The sequence below is a fragment of the Populus trichocarpa genome, chromosome 9 (genome assembly GCF_000002775.5).
Source record: "Populus trichocarpa isolate Nisqually-1 chromosome 9, P.trichocarpa_v4.1, whole genome shotgun sequence".
Taxonomy (NCBI): domain Eukaryota; kingdom Viridiplantae; phylum Streptophyta; class Magnoliopsida; order Malpighiales; family Salicaceae; genus Populus; species Populus trichocarpa.
In genome coordinates, this window is record NC_037293.2 from 8,432,727 (window position 1) to 8,458,524 (window position 25,798).

Genomic DNA, 25,798 nt, shown 5'->3' on the forward strand with positions numbered 1-25,798 from the left:
GTCACGCACCAACTCCTTTCTTCTCTCCGAGAGAGTTTGATTGATCCCACCAACCCCCTCCAAAACTTTGACTAATTCGACGCCTTCGCAATTATATATATATATATATATATTAAAATTTACTTTTGATATAAGCATGTTAAAAGGATAAAAAAATAATAACAAAAAAATAATTTAAATTTTTTAAAAAATACAATTAGATTGCAATACCAAATATGACCTAAACCTAAATTATATTATACATGTGCAAGATTTAAAGCAACAAAAGAATATAAAAAATAAAAATAAATTTAAATTATTTATTATCATTTCTAAGATACACTTCATCTAAACTGACGAGGAAAAGATATAAAAAATAAAAATCTAATTACAGTAAAAAAAACAAATATACGTGTGTGTGTGTGTGTGTGGATTTCTAACTTTTCTAAAAACAAAAGGCCATATCCGAAATAAAGAACAAAATAAATGTTCAATAAAACCTATACGTACGTGTCTCCGTGCTTATGCATAATTGCTCAACTGTGTAAAGCTATAAAGAAACACCATCACCTCTGCTACCATTGAGTTACTTTTTTCCTTTTCTTTTTCCGTTTATTTCTTTTCTTTTCTTTTCTTTGCTGATAACCGGAGACTCCGAATCTAAATCATGGCCACTGATATCCCATCCTTTAATATCCCAACCCTCGAACAAATGTAAGTTTTTTTTTTAATTTTTCTTTTCATCTCTACAATTTGAACGCCTTTTTTCTTTAGACATTGAATTCTATGTTAACAAGGAAATTCCTCGAACCCAATTTGATTATACAAAGAGTTCAGCTACGAAATTTTACCTTTTGTTTCTTTTGAACTGAATTGAGGGAGATTATAAATGAGGACTCTGTTTTTAGTTGAATTGAGAAATCAATTTCGACCCATTAAATGTTTTTTTGCCCTTTTGTTTCTTCCTTGTATTTTATAAGTTACAGAGTGAGACGTAAGGATTGGTGGTGAAAGAATTGAAATTTGGTAATATTTTCATGTGGGGTTATGTGGAAATTTGGAGAAAAGTTGCTTGCATTGAAAAAAGAAAAGGATGCTGGAATGCATTGTCAAATTTCAATGATTACTCGTCACGACTTATCGAATTAGTCATTGCCATTTTTATTGTCTTTAAATGTAAGCACTTGATTTACACCGATTTCTTTTATATTTTGATTCTGGTTTTAGGTACATTGATTCTTGCAAGAGGCGTGATGTCCTACCTAATACGGAAATTCTATCTGGTTTCTTTAAGGTCAGTGTGGGTTAGAGTTGCACCTTACCTGTGTATTCAACAAAACCTGAAATAAAATAATATTAATTGATGTGTTAAATTTGTCATGTTTGATCTAGCACAGTGTTATCTGCGTTAAGTTAGGGATTAGTTTAGTTATTGATGGAAACAAGAAGTTGAACCTGATCATTGTTTTACTGTTCAGGCTGAGGTTAAAAAGTCCTGCAATGAGTTATGCAGTTTGGAGATCATCTTGGACCATCTTAAAGATATTGACGTTCCTCCGCTTCTTGATGTATGTGCAACCATAGAAACCTCCGAGATTGAAGCAGTTGACATACGCAATGGACCATCATGCTCTTTGAATGGAGAATGTGCTTTATCTTTGATGCGTGCTTTCAATCAAAAGCTTCGAGCAGTTGATCTTCAGGATTCACCATTTGGAAAGGACTTCTTGCGGTATATAGTTGTGCTTATTTTTATTATTTGTGTTATGGTTTTGATGAGTAAAAACTAGTTCTTTGATAACGCACCGAGGGGACACCATCTGTTTGAAATGATCAGGAAAGCCACATCAATATAATGAATCAAAAAACTCTAAAATGCCCTCATTTACCAAAAAAAGAAAATCCCTGCATACCAGAAATGCGAAGTCTGTAGCCGCTGAAGGTTTTAAAGCAGCCAGAAGTTGAGAGAAAGGCCTGGATAAGAACAGATCCTTCCTTAAACCCTACCATCACCTCGGAATCTAACCAAATATTCTCTTGTTAGAATTGTCTTGAGTCCTGAATTCTTTCTCTTAAACGAGCTGGGAATTTCACTATAGTTTTGCAGATACGATTTATTTTTTTTATCACTAACTTCAGTTTCATACCTAGGGAGCTCTCGCAGAGAGGTTTGGCATGCCAAATTTTGAATTTGAGGTCTTCTCATTTCCGGAAGCTGAACATGGCAGGGAAATTCATGCAAATACATACTCTCAACCTTGATTTTAGTACTTCACTAACAAGCTTCCTGGAGGATTGTTTTACTTGCATGCCCAATCTAATTTGCCTCTCAATGTGTGAGACAAGAGTTGCAAATCTATGGACAACTATTTCAGCACTTTCTAAACTCTCTTGTTTGGTAGAACTTCGGTTTCAGAAGTGGCTATGCAATGATAGTGCCTCACCGTCAGCATCTTCAGGTGGAAATTTGGAGGACCAACCTGATGTTGGTCTGCCAATCAGCTGTACTGACATTGGAGAACAGTTGACTGATATTGAGGAAGAAACATATCTTAACCCAGGCACAGACGAGGCATTTAGGAATTTGTTTTCATTCAATAATATAGCTATAAATCAACCAGTTCAAAGTATGATGGAGGATTCATCTGATGACAGTGAAGTTGATTTTTCAAGTAATTGGCGGGAATTTGGTTATACGGATTTGTTGGCCAATTTTTCTTCTGGTTGGAACAGGCAGGTCAATCTGCAAAATGAGGTAATCCACATGTGCACTTTCCTTATGTACTGGTCTCTAGTAATTTCAGCAGGAGGAGGCAGATGCATCTCATCGCTTAAGAAAGTGGTGTCTTTTTGTTCATTTTCAATTGATGGCATTCAGAACGAGTCATTTGAATTACAAATGAAGTCCTATTTAGGAAGTCTAGCAAAGTATGATTGTTGTATCTTTTCACCTGTAATTCTTTTTAATTTTTGGCTTTTCTCCTGGTTACATTTGACTGTAAAGGTTTCATGGATTATATATCTTGTTTTTCTTGTCCTTTTCTTTTTAAAGGGGAAAGGGTCTGGTCATTTATGCTTATATGTGCAGACTTCCTGTAGTGCATGATCCCACCTTCCTTTATAATGCTGGATTATTAAATGTCTACTATAGATTGAATTTATACTATTTTCTTGTGTCCATCCAACTCTCTTCTTTTTAAAATCCTCAATAATCAAATTTCAAATTTACTTTGGTAGGTTTCTTCTGGTGCATCATTGAATCAAAAAGAGGAGTCCCTTACTGGTTCATTTGGGAGACATATTGCAGATGTTCCTTTGAAGTATATCCCTCGACATGCCTCACCAATATGCTTTGAGAAACATTATAGAGAGTACATGATAGCGTCATTACCCAATTTGAAAGTTTTGGACAACTTACCTGTCAGAAAGATTGACAGAGAAAGGGCTGCTGTTACATTTTCACAATACTTTGAGTACTTACCATACAATCGGAAGCATAAAGAGAGTGTTGTTAGTATCTTGCATAAGCGTGAAATAAAAGAAACTCGTTCTCATATACAGTCAAAAAATCAAAAGATTTCTTATTCTCATGGAAACTCACAATACTTTTATACCCGGTCTCTTGGTGCTGCCAAGGTGGGATCTTCTGCCTGGCCGTTCTTGCATTCACTTTCTGTATCAGGCTGTGATTTGGGTGATGGAAGTAGGAGCTTTCGCCCCAGACAATTTGAGTACCATCCGTCTCTTTCTAGTCTAATGGTGTTTGGAACTCTAGATGGTGAAGTTGTTGTGGTCAACCATGAGAATGGGAAAGTGGTTAGGTATGTTCCATCACTTGGTGCCATGAACAGTGTGTTGGGACTCTGCTGGCTCAAGAAGTATCCATCCAAGGTATGTCATACTGCATTGAGTGCGGTGAATACGTACGGTGTCTTATCATTCCATGATGCTTATCGTTTGTAATTTGAAATAAGTTTGGTAATTGTATATGGCTAACTGGTTTCAGAAATGGTTAATAGTTAATTTAAAGTATTATCCATTTTGAAATGAAGTTAATTTGATCTGTACTTCTAGAGCATTCAGTTGAGTTTTTTGAGGTGATTTGCACAGTATGATGCTCATGCATGTCAACTTAGGAACATCAAATTCTAAAACAATGTGCATGCGGCTTCACAAGACCAAACTGCTTCCTAGAGGTAGCAGTTTACCGTGATAATGAAATTACTTTTGGCAACATGATCATTTAATGTTCTCTATCTATCAACTTTTTGTTAGAGCGTTTGATCATGTGCTTATGAAGTTCCTAATCATATGCCCCCTTCTGATTCTGTTTTGGTTCCTCTCCCTTTAATTGTCAGCTCATAGCAGGTTCAGATAATGGTTCGCTAAAATTGTATGACATTGAGCACCTGCCCCCTACAGTTACAGGCAGGTATTTAGGTGCTGGTTCAATCACCTTTGATGACTTTGACCAATTGACATCTGTTCACATTAACTCCACCGACGAACTATTTCTTGCAAGCGGATACTCAAAAAATGTTGCTTTGTATGACATCAACTATGGAAGGCGCATACAGGTGTTCACTGATATGCACAGAGAGCATATCAATGTTGTCAAGTTCTCAAACCATTCCCCATCAATTTTTGCAACTTCTTCATTTGATCAGGATGTCAAACTGTGGGACTTGAGACTGAAACCAATACGACCTTGCTACACTACTTCAAGCTCTAGAGGAAATGTGATGGTGTGCTTTTCTCCTGATGATCACTATCTTCTTGCATCTGCTGTTGATAATGAGGTATTATTTGAATTAATTTACTGCATTTTGAGTGGTCTCGATGCATTTCCATCAAGTTGAATGTTAAACTAGGGCCCCATCAATTGTTTTCCCTTGCGCAGAATCTACCCTTAATGAAACTGAGTGATGGTGTACATACAAATTAAATTTTTTCTCCACAACACCATTTGCTAAAGCCTCTCTTTCTTGTAATGCTAGCCCATGTTTTTTGGTGATCAACATTTGGGTTGAGCCCTAATTACCTGGGGATCTAATTAGTGCTTACTGCCTATGATGACATGACTTGTCTATTATACTATGTTTGATATAAGAGGAGTAGAATTTATTTATTAGGGCGCAGATGTGATTCATCGGGGTTTCAAACTTATGGACATGTTTCTTTTATTTCAAGCAATTCTAACAGCTAACTTCTTGGTGTTTAATTTATGCTCCTTTTGCAATTTGGGCCTGGTGACTTGCTAAATATTCATTTCCCCTCCTTCAATTATAACTCGTGCACTGACTTTATTATTATTATTATTATTATTTCTGATATTTAATAGAATTCTGGTCACTCCTTTTAAGGAAATTAGTGGAGTCTTGAGATTAACAAGTTGAAATGTATCAGGTTCGACAACTTTTGGCTGTTGATGGGAGACTTCACTTGAGTTTTGACATAAAGCCTACAGGAAGTGACCAGAATTACACCCGTTCCTACTACATGAATGGAAGAGATTATATTATAAGTGGGAGTTGTGATGAACATGTGGTCCGTGTTTGCTGTGCTCAAACTGGAAGGCGTCTGAGAGACATATCCTTGGAGGTACATCCATATTTTCATTTAATGCTTTATATTAAACTCTTAAATGTTAAACACAGTTTTTGATTGGGATGTGGAAGCATATATAATGACAGAAATGCTATGGAGTTATTGATATCGGAGTGTATATGCCTAGGGAGGGTCGCATTTTCCTGGAACTTGTAAAATGAGCATTTGTTGTTTTCTTGCAGGGGAAAGGCTCAGGGACTTCAATGTATGTGCAGTCTTTGAGGGGTGATCCTTTTAGGGTGAGTTTACTTTTGCTACTAATTCTTAACTTGATTCTGGTTATTGAATTGTAGATTTGAAATTTTTTTTTCCATAACCCTTTCAGTTTTTGGATTTTAAGAAAAATATTGTTGTGGGAATTTTACCTCATTAAACATCTATGTTCTTTTTTATTTAGTATTATTTTACTTGTTGCTGAAACTTCTTTTTTAGCTGCCAATTTTTACTTTCTCTACTTGGTCTCTACCCCACTCTTGTACTTGGTATATTGTTAAACTACTAAGCTGAGGCTTGTGCATTGTGGAATTATTAAGTGAATCTCAATTGTGTTTTTTACGCCCCTGTACACAGGATTTCAACATGAGTATATTGGCAGCTCATATGCGTCCAAACTCGAAGTATGAAATTGTTAAGGTATGATCATTCCTTGCTCTTCATTCTTTGTAATTTGAAGTTTGTTGCCTGTTTCCCTTTTCCTTTTAAGATTTTATAATTTTAGGGTAAAATTTGCAGGTCAATTTGCTAGCATCTTGTGACAATGCCAAAGGATACTCTAAAAGCCAGGATTCCTGCCCATCCAATAGCATGGGAGGTTGATGTGTGTGTTGTGTGTATGTATATATATATATTTTTGGTACACAGAAAATGTACACCTTTTATATTCTTTCCATGGTTGAAAATGTATATTAATCGTCGCTTATAAAATCTGTATCTTTGATATGCTTTTCTCAGTGTAATTAAACAATTCTAGCATTAATAATCGAGGTTATGATTTTTAACAAAAGAACCCGAGGCACTATAGCGTTTGTGATTTTGATTCGAGCATTTGGGATCTCAGCATCTTAATTGTTTCTTACACAACTATAAAAAACTAGAAGTATTTTGATGTTAGAAAATAGAGTAAACTAGAGCTCGGCTGCTTGCGGGCCAGCCGAATAACAAATTCTTTTCACCGTTGAAAAATAAATGTGTAAGCATAGTCAATGCATGTATTCTTCTACTAAAATAAAATAAGAATTATATCATTTAATAAATGTAAAAAATAGTTGTCAAAGTTATTCTAAGATTCAATCATAAAATTGGGAGATGTAGATTTATTTATTTTTTTACTTTATTATATGACAATTGAATATTGAATGATTTCTAATGAAATCAATGACATCTTGGATATGTCTATTTAATTATACTAATTAATAAATGGAAAAAGGCATTTAATAATATTAAAGAATTTATTACAACCTTATTTGAAAATAAATTTGAAACCGAAAAGCATTCAATGAAATAATATCCCAAATACTATTATAATTATTTTAATGGATCCTGTATAAATTCTTTTTTAAAAAAACTTTCACCCTCACACGCCAAAAAAACCTCTCTTACGGCAGCATAAAACCATTAATTTAACGGAAGGAATCCGGACAGCTCGACAATATTAAGATTTAGATAGAAGGATCATATTAGTGACAAGGAATATTTGAAGCTTGTGCTCATCATGCAATGAGCAAAGGCATCAATACAAGAGATGCTATGTATACACTGTACGTAGGATGGGAGGCAGCACATCAAGGAGAGTTTAGATGCTAAATTTTACTGTAAATTATTAAAACATCTGCTATTTTTAACATAAAGTATGCTCTACCATATGGCAAGACAAAAGTTACTTTCGATTGCAGTATTCCTTCACAATGCAATCCACTATTCATGAGGTGCCGAAAAGTACAGTGAGATCCTGAAATTTTCATTTTTTACATGTAAACTAAAACATCTACTACTTTACTATGATGAAAGTTACTGTAAAGCAAGAGATGAATTAATGTGGATTGCACCGCTCCCTTGCACTGCAATCCACATTGTTCTTCATGAGGTATGAAAAAGTTTGATGTGATCATTGAAGTTTTCATGTTTAATCCTTGTGGTTTTTTATTTCAATGTTTAAGTTCTCTTCACGTACGTGTTCAATCATAATAGGTTCATCTTGGTATGATGGATTCGTCCTGGAGTGGAGGTGGCTTTTCTCTTTAACCATGAAAGTAGACAAGAGTACTGTTAAGGTTTTTTTTTTTTTTAATAATTAGATGGTGTTTTTTTGTGATATTCTTGAAGTATTTGCATATAAAAACAAGTATAAATTTTCGTTACAAGGGTTCAAAAACTTAATTTGCTCGCTGTAGCGGGTGGAAAAAATTATAATAAATAATCATGATTATAAATGAGTTAGGGTTTACTCATCCCGATTAATCTAAGATCTAGAACAGTTTGAGTTGAATTTTTTTTTAAAAAAATATCTGGCTAGCATAGTTTAAAATCTAGACTAATCTTTTAACTCAATCTACCTGGATTTAATTTTGTAAGAACACAATCTTCAAATTGTTGATTTTTTTCTTTCAAAAAGGTACTGTATTGGTTTTTTAGAGTTGATTTTATCAATTCGTAACCCGAAACTTGCCCTTTATCACCCCTTTACAACTATGCAAATAATATCAATGAATGTGAATCCCATTTGGGATGGACAACATTACTAATTAAAAAATGCATCGGACTTTTTTATATTTTCAGTCATGGGTCATAAAACTGGGAAATAAAAGGCTCAACCACCTAGATGCTATGAGCCTCAATAGCGTCTGTGCCCTGAAGCTTACGTTGTATCATTTGGGTTGGTGAAACAAACACCTAGTTATGGCGCTGAGTACTCGTGGGCACAAAAGGACAAAGGATCAAAGGAAATCAGCAGTGCTCCCTTCACAAAAGGACAAGGCTGCTAGCTGAAACCTTGCAACAGATGGTCTGTATGCATGGCTGAATCCATCGCTCCCTCATAAAGTGCCAAGCAAAGCTCCAGCTGTTCAATCTATTGCCCACACCCGTATCACTATCTTTATTAATAGCTTTGCTGCTATATATTCCCACGTAATCTCTCACTGCTCTCTTCACTTCACTACCGGCCTGATCTCTAGATACTTCCATTAATTATCATCCTTGCTTGAGGCAAAACAAAAGATGAAGAAGCTCTTCTTTGCTACTTTGCTGTTGTGTTCACTCCTCTTCAGCTCGTCTTTCTTGGAACCTGTCATGGCTAAGTCATGTAACTAATCAAAGGGCTTCGTTTATTTGAAGTTGAAATATTATTGTAGTGTTTGTTAGACCCTCAAAAGCACATAGAGTAGACTCCATCCCATGCATTTTGTGTTAACTATTTAGTAATTTTCTGAATATACACTGATGTTGGCGATATTGTCTATTGGTGTAGCTTTCTGTGCCAAGAAGTGCGAAACGAGGTGCGCAAACGCTGGCATACAGGATAGGTGCTTGAAGTACTGTGGAATATGCTGCGAACAGTGCAAGTGTGTGCCCTCTGGAACTTATGGGAACAAGCATGAGTGCCCTTGTTACAGGGACAAGAGGAACTCCAAGGGCAAGCCCAAGTGTCCTTAAATCAACCTCTTAGACAGTCAAGATGTGCATGTGTTGAGAAAGATATCATGTATATGAGCTAGCAGTACTGTAACAGTTCTCGAGACTCGAATAATTAGATATGATAAGAGGACGCTTCTTCTTCTTCTTCTTCTTCGCATTACTTATGGGGTTTGATTAGCATGGGTGTGATCATGTAATGAAGAACAGTGAATTAATGTTGGGATTTGTATAAAATAATATCTTTCTTTGCATCGTACATCATATATTTTGTGGTTAATAACTTAATATATATGTGTGTGTGTGGTCTTTTATATGTTCATTGCTATGATTAAACTGGTATCAGAATCCCTCTACATTTCAAGATTCTCGTTTTTTTCCTCTCCTTATAATTAATTAAATCAATTAAATTTCTTTTTCTTTTTACCAGTCTTCGGAATCACGCTATATGTTTTTTTTTATCGGAGAATATAAGCTTATATGTTATAATAATAGCAATACTAATAATATTTTAACTAAAAGGTTTTTATTCTTATTTTTTATAATCTCATACAGTATATATAAAATAAGTTGTACCTTACAACTCAATTAATACTCTAACTAGATTAAAATATTGGATGATATAGAATTTTTTAGTATAACTAATCAATGTTAATTATTTCTAGAGCGTGATTCGTGTATAGTAATGTTGTTTTTTAAAATAAATTGAAATATTATTATTATTATTATTTTTTATATTATTATTAAAAAAAATTTTAAAAAATTATATTTTTTTATAAACACTTTTAAAACATAAAAATAAAATGTAACTCATTCTATATAACTAAATCAATACATATAAATTGTTAATATGAAGACGGTAGTAACGTTCATATACGGACACGGCAGGTTAGTAGGGTGGTAGGGGTTGATTTGTTGATTGCCGATTGGCTAAAACAAAGACACCGACAGATTTATGTATACCAAGAAGGTACTGACTGTACTGTACTCTAGTAGGTGGGGGTCCTTGCTGGACATGCCCTTCGTACACAAATCCCATTGATAAATAAATAAACATTATAGAAAAGCTAAGCTTTCAGATCAGCCCAAAATTCTAAAACGGAGGCTATTATGTGGGTTCTGAACTTGTTAAATGGACCTCATCTTGACGTGAAGGACCCGGCCCAAGACCAACACTCGATCCAAACGGTATGCATTAAGCCATTTTCTTGCCGAAGTGCAGCTGTCCAAGCGAAAAATCTCCTTGCATTTCTTTCAATTTCCCATTTTTAAAAATTCGTTTCGTGCAAGCGAGAGAGATCTCCCGAAATCATCCAACAATGGCAAACCCAAACGTTCAAGAGATTATAGAGAAGCAAGTACTTACTGTAGCGAAGGCAGTGGAAGACAAGATCGACGAAGAGATCGCAGCCTTAGATCGTCTCGATCTCGACGATATAGAGGCATTGAGGGAGAGACGCTTGCAACAAATGAAGAAAATGGCGGAGAAGCGTAGCCGTTGGATCTCTTTAGGTCATAGCGAGTACACTGAGATTCCATCAGAGAAGGATTTCTTCTCTGTTGTCAAAGCTAGTGATCGTGTCGTTTGCCATTTCTATCGCGATAATTGGCCTTGCAAGGTAATACTGGAAATCATTATCACTTTCATTTATATAGTTAAAGAAAGTTTTTTTTTATTGATGTTTTAGTGTTTTAAGGAATTTCATTGTTCTTGTAGGAATTAAAATCTTGGAATTTTGAGTTTTGTAGGTTTTATTTAGCAAGTTTTGCAACTTTTTTTTTTATGGGAGTGGATGTTCAGGGTTTTGCTAGTCTTTGTTTCTTGACATGGGCTGCGAAGGGCAATTTATAAATAGGATTGTTCTTAATCAAAGTTAGAGGTTCCCTGATGCCAGAACTATTATCTGTTGTGTTTTATATACTGATTCAAATACTTATGCAGTTAGTTCTCATTTAAATAGCAACATAATACCGTTGCTTAATTGCTTGATCTTGCCAACATTGTAGAGATAATTATGCTAAAGAACTCCTAACTACTTTCTAGCTATTCGGCATGTGATGAGCTACTTTGCGTGTGAAAGTGATATTAGTATTGCCTTTATATAAACTGGGAAAAGGGGAGATTTAGGAGAAGTTCTTATGCTTACAGTTCATTTGCAGGTGATGGACAAGCACATGGGTATACTGGCAAAGCAACATATAGAGACACGTTTTGTGAAGATTAATGCTGAGAAAAGTCCATTTTTGGCTGAGAAACTCAAGATTCTTGTTCTTCCAACACTTGCACTTATAAAGAATGCCAAAGTAGATGATTATGTGGTATGTTATTTATATATATAGCCATGCGTTGTTGACTAAATTCACTCCTTTTTTCAGCTGTTTTGAAAGTTAGACTGCCCTGTTTTTATTGTCCAGGTGGGATTTGATGAGCTTGGAGGGACAGATGAGTTTAACACAGAGGATTTGGAGGAGAGATTGGCTAAAGCTCAAGTAATCTTTTTCGAGGGTGAATCATCTCTAAATTCATCTAAATCAAGTGCACAAACCAGGAGGAGCGTGCGACAAAGCGAGAGCCATGACTCTTCAGATTCAGATTAAGTCACAGTAAGCTCATTTTGGTACAAGGAGATTTTAATCCTAGTCTCGTAGAGCATGTGTGTTGCAATCTGCAAATTGAGCCACAGCTCATTTGACTGCCATAGCTGTGTTGTTCGGTTTGTAGAAAGCAGATCGGATATTCTATCCTTAAGCTTTATGTTGTACAAGTCTATGAGTCTCAGCTGCTATATTGGGGTGGCATTGTCATTTGATTCTTGTATTTGATATAAACCTTATCGATTATTCCATATTTTGAGATCCATGTTGTCATTGGGCGTCGTCCGGTGGATGGGATTATGGCGCTGTCAACTCTTGTACTATTTGTTGTATTAGCTGAATTTCTGAAACAGCTTCCAGATGAAATTCACCGAAGCATTAATATTATGTATGATATTTTGCTTTGATGCTCCTATTTGCAAGATGCAATGTATTCACTGACGATGCATGCAAGCAGAGCACGTTTTTTCCAGTGGGTCTGTAGCCCAGTGTTAAAAGCTCACAGCAAGCCCAGTAACTGTAAGTCAAAGGCCAGCTCAAAGTCTAGATTAACAGGCCCAAATGCTGATACAAGTCTTTATTAATATTAATTTATTTACCTTCCATGCTTTCATTTCCCGCCATCTGCAATCACGCTACTATCAAAATTCGAAACGTCCTCACTGTCCACTCCACTCCATTAAGCACGTCTCTCTCATTCTGTTTCTTGAAACTTGGATATCCCTCCAATTTTGTCACTGTAGGGTTTTTATTAAATTCGTCTTTGAAACTTGGATATCTCTCCAATTTTGTCACTGTAGTTGCTAGTTAATTTCTTCTATTTAGAATTTAGCTCTTTCTTGGTGATCATTTCTCTTCTTCAGATTTTGTTGTTACCTCTTGAGAGTGTTTCTTATTATTGAATCTTCAGACCGGCTAGAAATTTTCAGAACGCAATTAATCTGTGGGGCTATTATGTTAATCGAAACCAGTGTTTTATTCTCTTACTCGCTGTTACAAGCTCATTCTCCACTTTCGTGGTGCTGTCATCATTGAAATTAATTAAATGATATTAAACTGATATATAGGAATTAGAATGATATATCTTATTTAGGTTCCACAAGTTATCCTTCGTATTGTAATAACTAATATCAAACGCTGAAGACCATTAATTCAGTCTATTTATATGTTTTAACTAGTAATGCAAGTGGGTTGGATGCTTTATTCTTTTTCCATCACAACACCTAGACTTCAGCTGAGTATGACTGTGTAGCCGGCGGGAGCAAAACCCTGCGCTTTTCATTGATACCAAGTTGAATTATTGATCACCTAGATACACGACTAGGCATATCTTTTTCCTCCTTTCTTTCAAATAAAGTAGAGAACCGTGTTGAATGCTAGTGATCCTTGCATTAAATGCTTCATAGACAGAATAGAAACATCTTTGTATCATCTGAGAATGGTGCTACATGAATTATTTGTGAAAATGGTGTCAGCCAACTTGAACTGATAATGAAATTTCAATGTTGGCTGTTGCCCCCCGGAAACAATGATCGTGAAACAGAAAAAAGAAAAGACAAGGTTCCTCTATTATTGTTTACTTTCATGAGACAATGGCTGCGAAAGCAAAAATATAAGATGTCCCTTTCTGTATTCTTTTGCTAGCATCACTTTTCTTGCTTTGATTGCATACAAGATTTACTTTGCGATTTGTGTCCCCCCATTTTATCCATTTTGCCGTGTAATCTTTTAGTTTTATTATTATGCAGGCTTGCGGAGTTGAAACTGCTGGGCGAGTCTAGAGCTCTTTCTTTGGTGTTAGGAAACAGAAACATGGAGATTTATTCTGAGAGTTCACGTGATGAGAGTGGAAAATGGGATAAGCACTGGTGGGGGAGGCGGTGGTGATGCAGTGTGAAAGTGCACCAGAACCGCGTAAATAAAGAAATCACGACCATCTGGAGCACTTTTAGTGAAAAAAATCTACATGCCAACAAATGCTATGGAGCTGGAACTTTTGCATCCTAGGGTCCAGTACATATTCTACTTAGCTGCCTGGTTGACCAGTGCTTTCTCTTCTAATTGTCATTTTGATCTATATAAATGGCTATGTAGGCTACACGTATAATGCATTTTGTTGATGCTTGACTTGTTTCTGGGATTTCTTTCAAGCAATGAAATCATGTCATCTCTGTGCGATGTACTGGTATCTAAAAATTATTATAAAAAGCCTTCTGTCTCTATAAACCGTGAGACTTTTTGCAGCATGATCAAACGAGATTGAAGTTGCTACCTGAGTCAGCTGTTGCCTTTTCATTACTAAGCATGACTTTGCCTTACCCAGTTACCCATGCGCTCCTCCCTTCTCTACCTGCAAGACTGCATATGTGCGTTAAGTTATTCCGGCGACAAAAAAAAAAAAAAAAGGTTCAGGTTTTCACGAAAACCTTATTTTGCGAAATTATCGAACTTTCACTCTCACGCAGAACATAAAATGTTGTAGAAGACCTGGACACGTGGCTTTGTCATTTGAATTTTTTTTCTTGCTTGATATAAATCCTAAGATGACCCCTTTTCAGCATAATTATAGGAGGGAAAGAAAAAAACAGACCCTTCCCGCCTTTATCTCCCGCCAGCCACCTGCAATGGCGTGATATCAAAATCGACCTTAACTCCATTTTCTTAAATACGCCTTCTGTCTCTCTTTGAGACTTTCTATCTTCTTTAGTCACCAGGTATTTCTTCTCTCTTTACTTCACTCTTACAGAAATTGCAATGGTTACTCCAGATTCTTACTGTTATTGCTGAGACCAGAACAACACCTGTGCATGTCTGTTAAAACAAATGGTAGGACTGTCACATCACTTAATTTTACATATCAAGCTATGAAAGGAATGAAAATACCATGTTGATATGTGGTTTAACTTGAGCAGGTGAAATATTAAATATGGATACATGGCCGTACATAGAACACAGGTCCTGCATTTTTCGTGTGTGTGTGTGTAATTAAACAGAAAAGAAAGGGTGAGAGGCAATTACAAATTCTCGGCTCAATAACCAGAGGTTATGAAAACCACAGCTTGTAACAAGTGTGAAGAAATTTTGATTTCTCCCCTCCACATTTACTGGTAAATGACCTTCTTATGATCATTCCTTGGATATACTCACACCTGCAACAACGTTTGAAAAAAATTGCAATACTAACAGCACTAGCTAAAAACATAAATGAAAGTAAAAACACACAGGTTTCTCCTTCGTGCGCGTGTGTGGTGATAATCGGACTGAAAAAAGAAAAGGACGAGATAATATACTGCTGAAATGTAATAAGGTATTCTATTACACGTAAGGAAACTATCTATCCCCAGGAGCTCAATTGGACTATACTTGCATCTCACTTCCAGCCTCTTCATGTTGCAAAACAAACTTTGAATATTTACAATCCGAAGCATCTGAAAGAAAGCACCTTCAAGCAACTTGCTCATCTTCACAGTGATCATTTTCTTCATGGCTTGTCAAGGATAGAAGTTCCATCAGCTCCATTCGGTGCTCAAGACCTCGAAGGTAGTGCCCCAAAAGCATACACCTTGAAGAATAAAAGACAACGGATGTAGCAATGTATTAAAATCTGTTGCCAGGGGGGAAAATGCAAACATCGTGAAAAAAGAGTTCAATGAGAAAGCCTAACCAGAAAAGTAGACGCGCCAGATAGTCCCTAGTCAATGAAATGAGGGGCTGGAAATGAAGTGAGGTGTTCTCCACAAGTTCAGCACAATCACCTCCAATATTTAGTGATCCAGTTGATGTGTTATCTGATTGCGGAGGAGTCTTGGAATGCATCTTAGGAGAAAGGGTTGCAAGAAGGCCATGGACCACAGAATGGATGGTTTCTTTTAATTCAGGGGATGTGGGTTCTGATAACTCAGCAACCTGTTCATGTTACAACCATATATATTAGCAGCATATCTAAAATAAGTCAAGCAGTTCATCGCTTGAGCTGGTCTTATATTATATATATGTAAAGAACTCGGCTAAACACAAGTAGAACGAACACCTGTGCTCCAGTGGTTATGAAAGAACAAAAAAATTCATAGTAACGGTGTTCTCATAGCAGATTCATATGAACACTTTGAAAACATAAATACTCGTGTAGGAACATGTAGCTACAGTTAAGATTGCACTAGTAGGGACAATGTTAAACCAAAAGCTGTAAATCGTCACTTTACACACACACCCCAACATAATTAGAGTTAAAAGTGGGGTAATGAACATTGAAATTAGTGTAAGGAATTGCGGGATCAGAGAGATATTTGTGGCTTTAAAATCTATGGGCAACATTATGTCAATTGAAAAACGCCTTACCAAACACTGGGGGGAAGAACCAAAAAATAAAAAATCATTGCTCGTCAAATTCTCGGAAACAGGACTGACATTAAGAAAATAAAACTGGATACTAGACAATAAAAATAGCTTTACACTCGGTACAGTTGCAAAAGAAGATGGAAAAAAAGAAAGAAAGACGTTGAATATTAAAACTGCTAACTATTGGAACGGTTATCAAAGAAAACTTTCTTAGCTTATTCTGATGAAACAACAGGAACATCAAGAAATTTTACATATCAGAAAGGATTATCATATAGAATCGCCACTTTCATGTGCCGAGCCATTAGCAAGTTTTTTCAAACATTATAAACAACAGCAAGACCTCACTAGTACTTTACTAAGAGCATTAAACCCTGTAAACAACCAGTTTGATACGAAGCATGCAATCACTGCATCTGATAGTGGAAATCATCTTATGTGAAGCATACAGCATCTGATAGTGGAGATCATTTCATGTAAAGCATACAGTGATTAGAAAATATTAGGCAAAATTCTAAAGAAGATATTCTGTAGGAAAATAAGCTTCGAATAATTATTACCTTCTCTGGTTGTAGTGACCTTAAGTAGTCCAGTAAATCATTCTTTTCTTCACCAACAAATTGTTGCATTTGAAGAGCAGCACTTTTCCTCTTAACGTCATGTAGTTCCTTTAACAGACAAGAAAAGGTAAGAATACATCCTGAATAAAACATATGGATAAAGCAGCAAAGAAAAACAATTTTCTGTTTTTGGTTTTATGGTCAGGTGGTATTATTGGGCCAGTTTCCATGCACCAAGACCACCTATCTGGAATGGATATTCTAATTCCTAGCAAAAGAGGGTGGGAATTTAAACATGCTGAGCATGTCTCTGAAAATTAACAAATTAAAGGTAGAACACCGGATAGGATGTTGAGATGAGAAAAATAAGTTATTAAATGGGGGAAAAAACAAAACAGTAATACATGCAAACACTCAATTGTTTCTAATAGCATTCAATCACATCGATCAAACTCTCATAATAACCATGGAGTATTGCCACCAAAGACATTTAACTCCGGAGTCAGAAATTTAATCACTTTCTCTCACCTATGTGGACATGGTGGCAAAGAAGATACGTTACATGATTATCAAAAAGTACAGGACTACAGAAAACTACTATCATTGGAAATGGAACATCTTCTATCCTAAATTACAGCACATCTCTTCTTGAAATGGGAAAGATATGTGTATAGAAAGACATGTATGGCTTCAGGATACTTTAGAAAAAGGAAATGCAAAGTTTCATATATGTGTGGTATTTACATAATCAACTAGATTACATGCAAGCCTCATAAGAATTAAAACAGCATGAACACGGTCAAAAACCTAACAAAAAGTGTTCTCATAAGGAATCCTAAGCACCAAAACCCATGATACTCACAAGAATGCAGATAAACTCGCATCTGATTAGCTTTAAACCGACTCATATAATTCCTCTAAACAAACCTTTCCATCTCAACTCAACAAAGCTTTTCGTTTCAACAGTCTGAGGATTCCTATGAAAACACCCTCCCATTCCATAAGGCTGCATCCTTTGTGACGCCCCTATTGGACATCCAAGTAAGTCATATTCTGCTACCATGCTACCAACAAACTAGCATCCAGGTCCGTGTGGGACATTCTTAACCATCATTTATCATCTCAAAATTATAAAGAAAATAAACTACGACTTGTCTGCGTTCCAAGGGAGTTCTAGAATGCTATCGCATACCTTTGTAACAGAAGATAAACAAGATTGCAAACGAAGAATATATTGTTGAGCTTCGGGGGATATTTCACCAAGGCCTTGGAGATCAATGTTATTGGATGGGTCTTCCATGGTTTTTTCAAATTCAGTATCCTTTCCAAAACTTTGATTTGTTTTTTCACTTTCTAGCGCTGTCCTTTGAAGTTCATTTCTTGGATTTTCTTGCGCTTGCTTTTCAGGATCTTTTTCGTGTATATCAAGGTTTCTTTCAAGGCAAAGCCTGTACTCAGCATTCCGCAGCGTATAACTGAAATTCAAGGAGAAAAACAATTCATGAATATCTACTGTGTTACATAACACTGATTGTAAAAAAAGAATAAACTAAAGGCAGGCTTCTCAAAACATCATGTCTTGCATAAAGTGTTCAAACAACTAACCATCAAAGAATTAATTGCACAAATAACTTCTTTTCCCTTTTGATCATGTGTTATTAAATGGGCCTAGACAAATAACACCCTATATAAGCTACATAACAAAAACAATAAATTGAAAAACAATTACCAAAATGATATCAATCCCTTCTGACATCAGAGAATAGAAATATTTAGTAGTATAAGAAAACTGATCATACCCTGTCATCATTGAAGAGACCAATAACTTTGAGAGAGATTCCCACCAAGCCTCGATAAACACTTGAAACCGGTCTGATGGAAGTAAGCCCAACATGCCTGAGATGGTCCTCTTCATAGCATCCAATGTTGTAGGTGAAACGTCTTTCTGGATAAGGCTCACATCTAGTGGCTCTATCTCTTGTATCAAATCTGAGAGAACTGATTTCTGCAAGAATAGACACTCTTAATCACTACGAATATCATATGACCCTTCAAGAATTAAATTGAACAGTTAATCAAATACCAACTACAAACAATCTTGAACTCAACATGCAAATTGATTTTCCTGTTGCTTGTTATCGTCTACATACAAAATTACCACGACTTGGTAGTAAAACAAAGTGATCAATAAATTGACCAATCATGAAACAGTAGTTGCATAGAGCGTAGCAAACAAAATCACAAACCAAATGCAAACTTCGTGACATGGAAGAGAAACAGATGTAATTTATAGACCCAGCTCATATTGCAAAATGAAAACAAACCAGTTTATCATTGAAAATTCACGATGTACACTCTCATTCCACAATAACAGCTTTCATCTGATGAATTATCTATAGTAGTTCTTACTTGCTCTCCCTGCCTATAAAAACTTTTAAATGTTAAACAACTCAGTTCACTTCAAATCTTACATTTTGCCAAAATTCAATACCAGCAGCTAACATACCACCTAAATTTAAGCAAGCGCGCCATATTTACATCCCAAATCATATCACAATCCATTTGTTTCATAATTTCATTCATTAAAGCACTCATGAATTCAAACAAAGCCAATAGTATCAAATTCAGTTGTTTCGCCTTAAACCTAATCCCCAATAATTCAACAAGTTCAGAGGCTCAATTAAACCTAAACTTCACAAATCCCATCAACTATCATCAAATCCATAACAAAAACTAATTAATTCTATAAAAATAACACCCAATATAAAAAACAAAGTCCAATCCAATCCAATTGAAAGAGAAAAGGAAAAGGATGGAGAGATAGAGATACTAACCAACCTTATCAGCAGACTCTCGATTAAACTCGAATCCATCGAAGGAAGAATCTGAAGCAGGCGAAGCAAGGATTACGGTTTTGATTTTTCTAGAATTTGCAGTAACAGTGGCGCGAAGAGGGTGAGAGAAGGGGAAGGAGAGAGAGAAAGATGGCGGCGTCTGATGTGGATAGTGATTAGAGGAGAAGAGCAGAGGAAGAGGAAGAGAAGAAGAGGAGAGAAAGGTTGCCATTAAAAACGCAACCTTTTTAGATATCTTTCCCTTCTTCTTCTACCTCTTCTTTTCTCTCCTCTTTCTCTCTGGAAAGTGAAAATTTGGAGCCACAATATTTCTTCAAAGCGGACAAAAAGTATAAAGCAAGAGAAATGGTGGGTGACGTTACACATCAGCAAATATATCACGAAAGCCAGCACTTATTTAGTAGAATCCAAACAGGACTCTATATGTTTTTGCTTGATTCATATAATACATGATAATAAACACACCATTTTTTTAGATAAAACACTCTCCACTCCTATAAAAAAGAGTAAAATTATTTTTATATTTTGAAAGTGTTTTTAAAATAATTTAAATTTTTTATTTTAAATTATTTTAATATATTTTATTAAAAATAAAATTTTAAAAATAAAAAATATATAATTTCAATATATTTTCCATTTCTCAACCAATCACTAGCCACCACGGGACTGCAAGTGCATGTAGATAAAATAGATGGATACGTTTCCAACTCCCTTTTTTGACCTTACTTGTACGAGTTAGAAAAATGTATAAATCAACTGGAAAAGGAAAACCGAATCCTGTGCCAGGTCAGAAAATAAAAACCTTCTTAAAACTTAAAAATAAGATGACAGTCTTGTGAAATCATTGAGAGTCTGTGATAATATTAATTATATCATGCTTTAATGTGGCTACCTTTTTATGAAGTAGAAATATTATGTAATGCTTGTAAATATTTAAATAGTGTTTTGTTGAGTTTTTTATTGTATTTAAAATATATAAAATTATTAATATGCGCTATAATATACTAAAAATATTATTTCTATTGACATACTAAATCAATTCATAAAACAAATTCTTAAAACCTTGAACAACATCATCTTAATAATAAAAAAAATGGAATTTTGAGGGGTATAGTTCAACATGTCAAGTTCTGAATTTGTTATTTAGATGTCACCAGTTCAAGTCTCACAAATTTTAGAGTTATCGAAGGTTTATATGGTGTTAATTTCAGGATCTATTAGATTAGTCAAGGTACGTAAAAAAATTAAAAAAAGAGACTGAACATTCATATTAATTAAAAAATTAAAAAATGAAAAGAGACTGAAGATGCCTTCATTGAATTGTAATTCTATTTTAATACGATGTTGATGTGTTTTGTAATGCATGTTGGAAAGGAAAGGAAAGGAATGGCTATTATTGTAGAGAAAAAACCTCGACAACGTATAGATTTTATTTAATCGAATCCCACTTTACGAGTTTTATATCCACTCTGTTAGAAGATAAAGTTTCTATGGTTTCATCGTCAAGACGGCAAATTCAATGAATCAACATGTAGTTAGTACAGCATCAACACAATTTATAGTGATGTAAAAAAATTGTCATCTTAGAAAGGGAAGGCCAATGCTGGAGCATTTTCCTGAGCTTACAGACGACAAAACCAATAGAATTTGACTTGGTGTTTTATTTTTTTTATTTTAGTTTGTTAATATTAAAAATAAATTTTAAAAATATTATTTTAATATATTTTTAAATAAAAAATATATTAAAAAATAAAGTGATACTACTATATCATACTCATGAATGCATGCTTTCTTTTTATTGTGGGTCTCTTTATTTTTGCATTTCAAAAGTGTTTTTGAAAAAAATTAAATTTTTTTATTTTTTCTTGGCTTCAAATTAATATTATTTTTGTGTTTTCAAATTATTTTGATGTGCTAATGTCAAAAAATAATTTTTTAAAAATAAAAAATATATTATTTTGATATATTTTTATAAAAAACATTTTAAAACACTCATAGTACTATCTTCCTCCTTTTCTCTTTTTTTTTTGACTAATCAAATAAATTCTTTATAATGTATCAATGTAATTACAAGAATGAGACCTCCATTGTTAGAGAATTACTCTTTTACCATCTCAGTTAAAAAGCGTTTTCATCTAGAATGTTCCCATCTGTGTCTATTTTATAATCATTTTCCCGTGACAGTGCCGAGGAGATGATTGCCAATTCCCATCCAAATCACGTTTCCTATTGCTTCCGCTATGCTTATAGCTGGTTTGTTCTTACGTTTAAAATTATTTTTAAATGTATTTCAAAAAAGTATTTAGTTTAAAAATATATTAAAATATTTTTTAATAATTTTAATGTAATAATATAAAAAATAAAATACATTTAAAAAAAAAACATTTTACACTATAATTTCAATCAACCGGATATCAAATTGGGCATTGCAGTCCTCTGAAAAGAAAAAAAAAAGGCATTGGGCTTTTCAGTCATGAACAGTCTAATAAATTAACATGGTCCCTTGTAGCATCAGTTGCAGGCTTAAGGCCTTGGGATAAATCTGGGCCTTTATTTGAGGGTGATGATACGTCAATAAGTTATTGGTGGGATGGAGGCCCACTAAAATTTTATGTTTTGTCTCTGAGCCCACAACGGTAAACGTGACCATTGTCTATTATTTTTTAATATTTAGAAGTATAGTAAGATTAATTTTTTAAATATTTGTATTTATAAATAATATTAAAATAATATTTTTTTATTTGAAAAAAATTATTTTAATATCTGTAAATCAAAACGACCCAAAAAATAATATTAAATCCAAAAATCAAAATTTAAAGAAATACCATTTGAAACACAATGAGGTTTGGGGAGATCATCATGTCCAAATTAGTTTTTTCTATAAAATATTTTTCAGAGTCTCTCTTTACAAGTTGATAAATTTGACTAGGTCCGATTCCTTAGGTCACCGTTTTTTTTTTAAACATGAGTTAAAATATCTACTCCAATGAGTGCAGGTATTAAAAAGAGTTAGTAATTGTAGCTCTAGAATTATTGTCATTATTAACTATTGTTTTTTTTAGGTATCCTGATATTTTTATTTTTAAATTTAATCTATCTATTATTGTTTTTTTATTTTTATAATTAAATTAAAACCAACTATGATCTAAGTCGCTTAAAAAAAAAAATCCCGCTCCGCCGACATCAAGTCTATTAGTATGATAATCCAGTCTCAGTTGACACAGATACCCGTTCAAAGAAAATAGAATTTGAACATGGCGCAAAATTTTCTCTCCTGTTTTTCCTCACACCGCTCATTCAAAAGTTTGACAATTTAGTTTGTCTTGACTGATGCCCAACAAGTTTGACCATGACAATTGACCAACAAGTTCATCTCAAAGACCAACTCGGTCCAAAGTCAGGAGCAGTGGTTCCAGGCTTCCAGCCATATGAACCGTTTGCTGCTCTAATAGAATTGCGTTTGACAATCATGATGAAGTAAAAACGAGGTAGCTAGTGAGAATTCACGGTGTTTTTTCATTGCTGAATCCAAAGAAGCTAAGAGATAACGGAAAATACTGTACAAGTTGGAGTCGCTAGTAACCAGACATGGATGAATTGGAATTAAAAAGTAGTCAAATATGTACGAGGGGAAGGTTCAGTGTATCAAGAAAAGCACACAGACATTGCCAAAGTGGTGTGCTGAAGTCGCTCCAGTTACTTGTTTCTGCTTTTGCCTTTTTGCCACCAAAGTCCAACGCACCATATGCTGCCTCTGCATGCTATGTACCCCCCTAGCTAGGCCCCTCTCAGCTCGACGTTGCTCTTCTTGTTCGAAGCTTAATATCCAGCTACATTTCTTTAAATTTTTCCTCTCCAATTATATATAATTCAGAACCATAAGTAATCTAATTATATAATTAATTACAAGTATAATGAAAAAAATCAAAGGAAAACCGCTCGTAGAAATAGGATGCAAAACCCACTAAGTTGCACCCTCTATTTTTATAAATTCATCAGCCCATGTATTTTCCATTCAACACATCCATTTTCGATTTCATTTAATTGAGTTCATTTTTCAAAATCAATTATTTTATAAATAGTTATAAAAATTAAATTTTGGATAAATAATATTTTGACAGGGCATTGCCAAACACCCATTTAATCTGTGCAAAATAGTTTTTACATGCTTGTTGTTCCAGTTATCTATTTTTGTACTCTTTACTGTTTTTTTAATTAATATGGGTGTCCGGGTCAGTTTGTGCGCACCTCGACTAATCCTACGAGCTCTGAAGTTAACGACCATGTAAGCCTCCAGTGGTCATGAGATTTGCGGAACTCAAACTAGTGATTTCTAAGAAAAAAATTCAAGGTCTGACCAACTGAGCTATACTCCTCCCAATTTCTCTTTACTGTTTTAATTATTATAAGAAATGACCATATTCATAATAACAATAATTTTCATTTTTATTAATTATCGACCAGTTTAGAGTTGCAAATGAACTTGTTCATGACTCGTCTGGCTCCTCTACGGGAAAAAAAAAAACTAGGTTTAGATTATCAATAGTTTTAACTTCCCGTGATATTTTGCTTTGCCCAATTACCAAACGTAGTGGACAGTGATGCTCTGTAACAAACAATGACAGTGATAATATCCAAAAAGCAACTTCTTTGCAATCCAATCGAACCAAAGCAAAGGAGGGAAACTTCATAGAAAGAAGCCAGAAGACAAAATCTTACTCTCTTGGTGTCTTCCACTGAAAGACTTTGTCAAAAATAGGTTTGGTAACAACTACTGGAAAGGTAATAGTTGACTGAAAAAGAGTGATAAAAGGCAATACAAAGGATTTGAATCCTCTAAGAGCATCTCATCTCATGTTATTTAGCAAATCAATAATATATTTTTTAAATAGAATAAATAAGGTTTTTTTGTTTATATGCTCTCAAATAAAAAAATTAGAAGAGTTTGATAGTATTTTAATGTATTTAATGCACACCTTTTTTAATATATTTTTTAAAATAGTATAAATAAGGTTTTTTTGTTTATATGCTCTCAAATAAAAAAAAAATAGAAGAGCCATTAACATTTTAATGTATTTAATACACAACTATTTTAATAACTTAATATGACTAGGTTAATTTGACAGGTTTAAAAATAACCCAAATAATTCTCTATAAAATCAATATTAAAAGATAATTTTTTTTAAAAAATCAATTAAAAAATGATAAAGTCAATTTGAATGAACAAACCAAATCTATAAGACGAGTCATGAAATTAATATAATATTATAAAAATCAAACTAGAAAAACATAGATTTAAAAAAAAATCAAAGAAAAAAAAACAATAAAAATATTATTATAATAAATAGTATTTTGATATTTTTACAAGATATATAACAACAACATTTTTATAAAAGAAAAGTAAAATAATATTTTATTTAGCACTCCCTTGATCATGTAAAATAAACTTTGAAAAGTTAAAATAATATTTTTTTTTTTTGTTTCTGGCCTTTTCATTTAGCATATCTGTTCTAGATGCTCTAAAAATAAAGAACATATAGCACGACGCGATGCGCGCACGGTAAAACCATGGCCACTTTTGCATCACGTGAATTGGCAACACAGGGACCGTCTTTGATGCCCATGGGTGCAGATTGTCCCCTCTAATCCACCTTCACGTGCAAATATTTGGTGGCCTAACGAACACATAAATTGGACCAGACCGCAGCAGCTTGTATTAGCAACCATGGATTCTTGACTTCAAGAAACGTGAGGCAAATAAAAGGTCGGTTTTCACCTTCCACCATCCTTCCTGTTCAGCTCCACGTTTGCTCCACTTCCTTAGTGAATCCACTGCGTCTTCTTACATCAATATTTTTGGCCGCCTGGTCAGTGCAGGACCTACCACCAATCAACGGTGGATTGTTTTTAGGACCCTGTTCGAGATTTTTATATATATATATATATATATTTTAATCTTTTTCTTTTTTACACATCCTTTTGAAAACAATAATATCTCTGTAATTAACCTACATAAAAAGACATCTGGACAACCATACCCAAGTGGTCTTAATTTATCCATCTATAATTGAAAGTGACGTATACATGTTTTGCCGTCTAATGTTTCCAAAGGCATCTTGGTTTCAATTTCGCTACATAATCTCCCCAACTTATTAATCTTTTGATCTCAATTCACGTAAGAATCGTACATAAATATTTTAGAGTATATCACTGCCCTATGTTAGGGCTGAAGAG

General features: G+C 34.4%; 4 protein-coding genes across 6 annotated transcripts; 3 read left to right on the top strand and 1 right to left on the bottom strand.

Annotated features, from left to right (window-relative positions):
* Positions 1 to 487: 487 nt before the first annotated feature.
* Positions 488 to 6,592, top strand: LOC7469613 (protein DWD HYPERSENSITIVE TO UV-B 1). 2 transcript variants are annotated; one of them, XM_024609134.2, is made up of 10 exons: positions 488 to 693; positions 1,207 to 1,273; positions 1,458 to 1,711; positions 2,131 to 2,734; positions 3,217 to 3,870; positions 4,338 to 4,778; positions 5,386 to 5,580; positions 5,769 to 5,825; positions 6,157 to 6,219; positions 6,319 to 6,592. In XM_024609134.2, the coding sequence occupies exons 1-10, from the start codon at positions 647 to 649 to the stop codon at positions 6,400 to 6,402; spliced, it is 2,466 nt and encodes an 821-aa protein (XP_024464902.2). In that variant the 5' UTR covers positions 488 to 646; the 3' UTR covers positions 6,403 to 6,592. The 2 variants fall into 2 exon arrangements, with proteins under 2 accessions (XP_024464902.2, XP_024464903.2); XM_024609135.2 differs by lacking the exon at positions 1,207 to 1,273 and having other exon boundaries at positions 498 to 693.
* Positions 6,593 to 8,607: 2,015 nt separating this feature from the next.
* Positions 8,608 to 9,475, top strand: LOC7469612 (peamaclein). The gene is made up of 2 exons (XM_002313853.4): positions 8,608 to 8,887; positions 9,053 to 9,475. The coding sequence occupies exons 1-2, from the start codon at positions 8,803 to 8,805 to the stop codon at positions 9,235 to 9,237; spliced, it is 270 nt and encodes an 89-aa protein (XP_002313889.2). The 5' UTR covers positions 8,608 to 8,802; the 3' UTR covers positions 9,238 to 9,475.
* A 947-nt stretch (positions 9,476 to 10,422) lies between these two features.
* On the top strand, positions 10,423 to 12,218 carry LOC7478720 (thioredoxin domain-containing protein 9 homolog). Its single transcript, XM_002313852.4, has 3 exons — positions 10,423 to 10,835; positions 11,377 to 11,535; positions 11,632 to 12,218. Exons 1-3 carry the CDS (start codon positions 10,536 to 10,538, stop codon positions 11,812 to 11,814), a joined length of 642 nt encoding a protein of 213 aa, XP_002313888.1. The 5' UTR covers positions 10,423 to 10,535; the 3' UTR covers positions 11,815 to 12,218.
* A 2,636-nt stretch (positions 12,219 to 14,854) lies between these two features.
* On the bottom strand, positions 14,855 to 19,895 carry LOC7469611 (uncharacterized). 2 transcript variants are annotated; one of them, XM_024608819.2, is made up of 6 exons: positions 19,548 to 19,895; positions 18,509 to 18,714; positions 17,902 to 18,184; positions 16,710 to 16,817; positions 15,476 to 15,717; positions 14,855 to 15,373 (listed from the first exon to the last, which is right to left on the bottom strand). In XM_024608819.2, the coding sequence occupies exons 1-6, from the start codon at positions 19,773 to 19,775 to the stop codon at positions 15,256 to 15,258; spliced, it is 1,185 nt and encodes a 394-aa protein (XP_024464587.1). In that variant the 5' UTR covers positions 19,776 to 19,895; the 3' UTR covers positions 14,855 to 15,255. The 2 variants fall into 2 exon arrangements, with proteins under 2 accessions (XP_024464587.1, XP_024464588.1); XM_024608820.2 differs by having other exon boundaries at positions 19,544 to 19,881.
* Positions 19,896 to 25,798: the final 5,903 nt, after the last annotated feature.